The 6,056-nt window shown below is 39.7% G+C and overlaps 2 protein-coding genes across 2 annotated transcripts; both read right to left on the bottom strand.

Moving 5' to 3' along the window:
* Positions 1-2,227: 2,227 nt before the first annotated feature.
* On the bottom strand, positions 2,228-5,817 carry LOC105882998 (protein disulfide-isomerase A6-like). The gene is given in 3 exon segments (XM_076005732.1): positions 2,228-3,227; positions 5,051-5,409; positions 5,412-5,817. Coding segments are annotated over 3 exon segments (1,323 nt in total). The 5' UTR covers positions 5,785-5,817; the 3' UTR covers positions 2,228-2,636.
* Positions 3,266-4,703, bottom strand: LOC105882999 (transmembrane protein 230). The gene has a single exon (XM_012785791.2). It carries the CDS (start codon positions 4,557-4,559, stop codon positions 4,224-4,226), a length of 336 nt encoding a protein of 111 aa, XP_012641245.1. The 5' UTR covers positions 4,560-4,703; the 3' UTR covers positions 3,266-4,223.
* Positions 5,818-6,056: the final 239 nt, after the last annotated feature.

Here is a 6,056-nt window from a genome sequence, read left to right as displayed (position 1 = left end):
AAAACCAGCCTGAGCAAGAGTGAGACCCCGTCTCTACTATAAATAGAAAGAAATTAATTGGCCAACTGATATATATAATATAAAAAATTAGCCGGGCATGGTGGCGCATGCCTGTAGTCCCAGCTACTCGGGAGGCTGAGGCAGAAGGATCGCTGGAGCCCAGGAGTTTGAGGTTGCTGTGAGCTAGGCTGACGCCATGGCACTCACTCTAGCCTGGACAACAAAGGGAGACTCTGTCTCAAAAAAAAAAAAAAAAAAAAAAAAATGCATGCCTTGAAGGATCTACAATTCAAAGGCAAAAAAACAGGCCCAAGGATTTAAGGCTGTGAAACATCGCAAACTATGATAATCTTTCTTTAAGCATTTCATAGTAACTAGCAAGCTGCAACCCTTCCTATGTGCTCTTCTACAAGCAAACTTCAGGTCATTTTAAAGGCTAAGTGCCATTAAAAATAGTATTTATGTATTTCTTAACTATTTAACATGTATAAAACTGTGCTATACTTTTTATTAGAGTCCTATCTTTAAAAAACTGTCATTTATGAAGGTTTTGAGTGTTTAAGCCCATTTCCCCCATAAACCCTGTGGATTTTATTGTGTGATTTTACATAATACAATTATTTTGAGGGATGGATATTTGCTGTGATAACAAAACTGACAGTCCATATTTTCCCTTGATTTAAAATGCTGCTTTTATGTTTTATTATATTTCCATGTGTATTTTTTCTATTTCTGGATATTCAGCTTTGTTTTATGGTCTGACTACTCACACACCAATGCCATGATATTTTAATTTTGGAGACTTGACAATGTGTTAATATTTGGTAGAACTAGCTCTTCCTTCTTCCTCCCACCTCCTCACTACCCACAATTTCTATATTTCAGGGTTTTCCTATTCCATTTTTACTTGCCTATTTTTCCATATGGACTTTAGAATCAATTATATTTGCTCTAGGAAAAAAGATGTTGATGTTTTAAATGGAATCACATTAAATTCATGAATTAACACAGAGAGAGCTGACATCTTTATGATATTGAGTCTACCTTTCCATGAAATCTCTCCAGAAAAATGCCTTCCATTTGTTCAAGTCTATATTTGTGTTTTTTCAGAGGAGCTTAATGATCTTTTTCTCATAGAGGCTTTTACATTTCTTTTTTCTTTAAAGTTTTATTTTTAATTGACATATATTGATTGCGCATATTTATTGTACTGTATGTTTCAATACATATACACAATGGGTAATGATCAAATTAGGGTAATAAGCATATCTATCACCTCAGACATCTATCAGTCCTTTGTGATAAGTACATTCAAAATCTTCAAGCCATTTTGAAACATACAATATAGTATTGTTAACTATAATCACCCTAATAAGTGCAATGGAATACTTACTTCTCCTGCCTATGTGTAACTTTGTACCCATTGACCAACCTCTCTTCATCTTTCCTTCCCCCTACCCCTCCTAGCCTCTGGTAACCATTATCCTATTCTCTACTTTCTATGAGAGCAACTTTTTATTAAGTATATTTCTAGCATTTTATATTTTTTTGTTGCTATGATAAATGATAGTTTCCATTATATCATTTAAGTGGTTGTTGTTTTGATAAATTCTATTGGTTTCTGTATATTAATTTTATATTCTGCTACTTTCCTGAATTATCTTATTATTTATGGCCATTTTTCCATTAATTTTCTTGGCATGTCCAGGTATACATCATATGATATGATATTTATATTATTATTATTTTTTTTTAGTTACAGTTGTTATTTATTTTTTTTAAAGTTACAATTAAATGCTTTCAAGTCCTTTGAATTGTCTTTTCTTATGTTCTAACATAATTCAAAAATTTCATTTTTCTGAATGTTTTACATAAATGGGAACTGCCTATAAATTGGCAACCTGCTGCTATATTTCATGTCTTAATCAATATTTTATGAGATTAGTAATAAAAAACCTTGAGCTATATAACCAGCCATTCCCTAATAATTAGCCACTAGTGATGGTCCAAAGTAAAAATACTGGGCATAAGATTCAGTTCTCACTTGACAACCCAGTTTCTCATGTGAAGTCTGTATTGGGGTGGGCATCCAGGTGGCATCACTGAGTCAAAGAGGTATTTTCTGTTTTAAATAGGGAGGAAAGACACCAGTATCATCACTTATCATATTGATTTTCTGCCTAAACATCAGACTCTGAGTTTATGATGTGGACACTAATTTCATACATTATCAGCATTGTCCAAAATATTGTTTAATTCTTTAATGGAAAAAGCCATTAATATTCAAATGAAGGAATCACATTTAAAAACCTATACATAAGAAACAGCCTCTAAGAACATTCATTCAAGCAGCAGTCAGAGGAAGGAAAAAATTTTCAACAGCTGAGTTTTCTTCAAAATATTATGTGACAATACAATACAATTCACTGGCTACAACAATTCATAGAATTTTTCAATGTTTTCTTGAGATGCAAAAGTTCACTGCTGCAGTGTTTTCAAATGACCAATCAAGTGCTACTTCTTGGTTTAAAAGGCCACTGGTAGGTTCATCTGATTGTAAAGAATGTTCCTTCACTGCTGGAAAAATCCGCTGGCTCCCAAGAAAAGAAAACAGTTTGAAGCCTCTGCTGTCATTCTCACAACTCATCTTTCTCTAAGTCATCAAGCTCCACGTCACTTAGGTCAATGTCGTCTTCCACGGGAAGCTCACCATCCTTGCCGTCCCAAGGCTCTCTCTCGCTGACGCTGGGGAAAGCCCCGCCTCCCACCGGAGCCGTAGAGCCACGCCCAAAAGAGAGCTCCCTGAGAAACTCGTTAATGCCTTGCTCACTGAAAGACCCTTTCAGCAGAGCAAATTTCATCTTGCGTGCATTGATGGCGGCCATGGCGGGGTACCCAAACCCTCCAATCCCCAACGCATTCTCAAGTTCGTTCTGGGCTCCTGCTTCTGTCCACAGCCACCCCCACATTTTCTTTTTGTATTTGTCTGCCAACTTCAGAAGAACTTCCAAGTAAGAATTTCTGCCTGCAGCTCCAGTATCAAGAATATGGGGTAGCACGGCCACAACACAGAGCTGATGCTCCTCACATGTCCTCTTGGCGACATCCTCGTTGATTATCTCAAGCAGCTCAGGAGGTGGAGCATTATCTGAAAACAAATCAAGAGCCCGGGACGCTATGTCGGATCTTGTCCGCCCACCATCATAATCCACAGGAGACTTGCCTTTCTGAAATATTTATTTATTTATTTTTTTTAAGTTTAGGATTTGGATTTCAACATTTTAATTTGAGTATAAGTCACTTTTTGCAAGCTAGGAAACAGTATCAGCCTAAGTAAGGCAGTATAGTCTTTAGGGATCCAGACTTCTGATCTTTCACAGAATAAGAACATATTACAAGGTACTGACAATAGGGTTATAAACTCTAAATAACAACACCTATCTACATTTTTCATTAGGAAACAGCCAAAAGTCCAGTCCTTAAAGGCATGATATACAGAACATCTTGATCTACAAAGGACATAATAACCCATATTATATGCTGTTCAACCTATTGGTGATATAGCTCAGAGCTGGCCAAGGATTGGTAAACAGAGAAGGTGTTTACATTTGAAAAGTTGCTCCGCAGTTTAAAAAATTCCTGGTTGCTGTCAATAAGAAAGAGAGTAAAAAATATTACAGATACATGCACACTGATATTTAATTTTACCAAGGTTTTACACTAGAACATGAATGCAGAAGTAACTAGAGGGGATAAACTTAGATTTTTTAAAAATAAATTACTTAGTAGTAAGAAATTAGACATGCTGCATTCTTCCATTTGTGGCTAGAACAAATTGACAATGAAGACCATTTAATAGAAACACTCAACTCTAAAGAGGGCGGTGGCAGCAACACTTTCCACTACAGAATAACCTCCTGTTTTCCTAGACAATTAACATTGCTATTGTTCCATGATACATATTCCAGTGGAAAGACTTGTCAGGAGCTTTGCCAGGGCCAGAAGCTGAAAAGCAGAGGATGTCCTAATTAGCTAATTGTAAGCTTAGTTAACATCTTGGGGATGGAACCAAAATCTGGACATTGTTTAACATTGCAAACTGCAAAATTCCTTAGCCCTTAGCCATAGTTTTTGCTCAATATCTCAAAGCTAGGTGTAGTCCCATTGTGACTTTTCTCCTCAGGGCTGGGTGGGTGCTAGTCATCAAAGTCTGGAATGTCATCTTAGGAGTAACCCCGGTAGCCTTTGGATGCATAGTAGGCAATGCGCAGGTGGTAAAATCCGGGAAGGAACATCAGAATGCCAATGATCAGGACTGGAACAGCTCGATCTGCCCCCCCTTTGCTGATGTAGCCTGACAACAGGAGAGAGCCTACGATAATGAGAAAGGCGCCAATCAAAAACAGCACGGTGGCAAGTGCAATGGCCTTATAAGGAATCTTAGGAGGGCTTTTCTTAAACTGAAGGTCAATGTAGCCATCGTCTGTGCTGGAAAGCCTTGAATATTTCACTTTACTACTTGGGATTCCAGTAGCCAGGTTGGTACGGGAAGGCATCATAACACACTGATACAACTATAGTCAGAGCGCCACGCCAGTGCCCCGCGCGCCGAGAACTCGCCCACGGTTGGTAGCGGAGGAGCCCGAGGTTGCATTGGCACGGCCCACCTAACTGCCACACAGTCCGCCCAAGCACCGACTAGGCCGCCGCTCTGAAATATCTTTTTTTTTTTTTTTTTTTTTTTTTTTGAGACAGAGTCTCACTTTATTGCCCAGGCTAGAGTGAGTGCCCTGGCGTCAGCCTAGCTCACAGCAACCTCAATCTCCTGGGCTCAGTGATCCTACTGCCTCAGCCTCCCAAGTAGCTGGGACTACAGGCATGAGCCACCATGCCCGGCTAATTTTTTGTATATATATTTTTAGTTGGTCAATTAATTTCTTTCTATTTTTGGTAGAGACGGGGTCTCGCTCAGGCTGGTTTCGAACTCCTGACCTTGAGCGATCCGCCCGCCTCGGCCTCCCAAAGTGCTAGGATTACAGGCGTGAGCCACCGCGCCCGGCCTCTGAAATATCTTGATTGTAGGAAATCCCCTAATCCCATATCGGGAGGCCAGAACCTGATTGACTGTAGCATCCACAGCTGCCAATTTCACCTTTCCTTTTGTTTGTTCTTTTACCTCTGAAGCTGCAGCAGCCCATTCTGGCTCCAGGTTTTTGCAGTGTCCACACCAAGGAGCATAAAACTCAACCATCCAAACATCTTCACTGTCAAGGACATTTTCATCAAAGCTGTCTTCCGTCAGCTCAATCACATCCTTCTTACTTGAACTATCACCTCTCCCTTGTTTTCCAGAACTATATCCACCACTCCTTCCCCCGAGGCGATCCTTCACGAGCTGGCGCAGAGCACATCTACAATGGCTTCATCAGTTCTGCCACCCTGGTAATCTTCTGGTCTGTTTTTGTTGGATCCAAAAATCTTGATGGTAGGGAATCCCTGAACACCATACTGACCTCCCAGGGACTGATGTTTATCCACGTCAACTGCACCAACTTTTACAACATCTTTTAATGCAGTTGCTGCTTTCTTCCATTCTGGTGTTAACTTTTGACAGTGACCACACCATGGAGCATAGAATTCTACAAGCCACAAACTATCACTTTGAATGACTTCTCGGTTGAAATTTGATGGAGTTAATTCAATTACATCATCGCTAGAAGAATATAGACCATTCACTGCTAGAAAGAAGGTACAGCTCACCAGACCGAGCCCCAGGCGAGCCATGCCGAGCGCCGAGCCTTTGTGCAGTCGCCGCCGCCGCCGCCAGCTCTGATATTTATATTATTAAGCAAGAGAAATCAAGTAGGGCATTTTCCAATTCAAATGCCCCAAATGCTTTATTTTTCTTCATGGCATTGCAACTAATACCTCCCATACAATGTGAAATAGTAGTGGTGATAGTGGTTTTCCTTGTCTCGTTCTTGCCTTTAAAAGGAATGCTTCTAGTATTTCCCTACTATACGAGCTCCTGGCTTTTGGGCTAAGATATATTAAGA

This window comes from Microcebus murinus, chromosome 8, assembly GCF_040939455.1.
Source record: "Microcebus murinus isolate Inina chromosome 8, M.murinus_Inina_mat1.0, whole genome shotgun sequence".
NCBI lineage: Eukaryota > Metazoa > Chordata > Mammalia > Primates > Cheirogaleidae > Microcebus > Microcebus murinus.
Note: the sequence above shows the minus strand (reverse complement) of the source record. Positions and strands in the feature narration are given on the sequence as shown.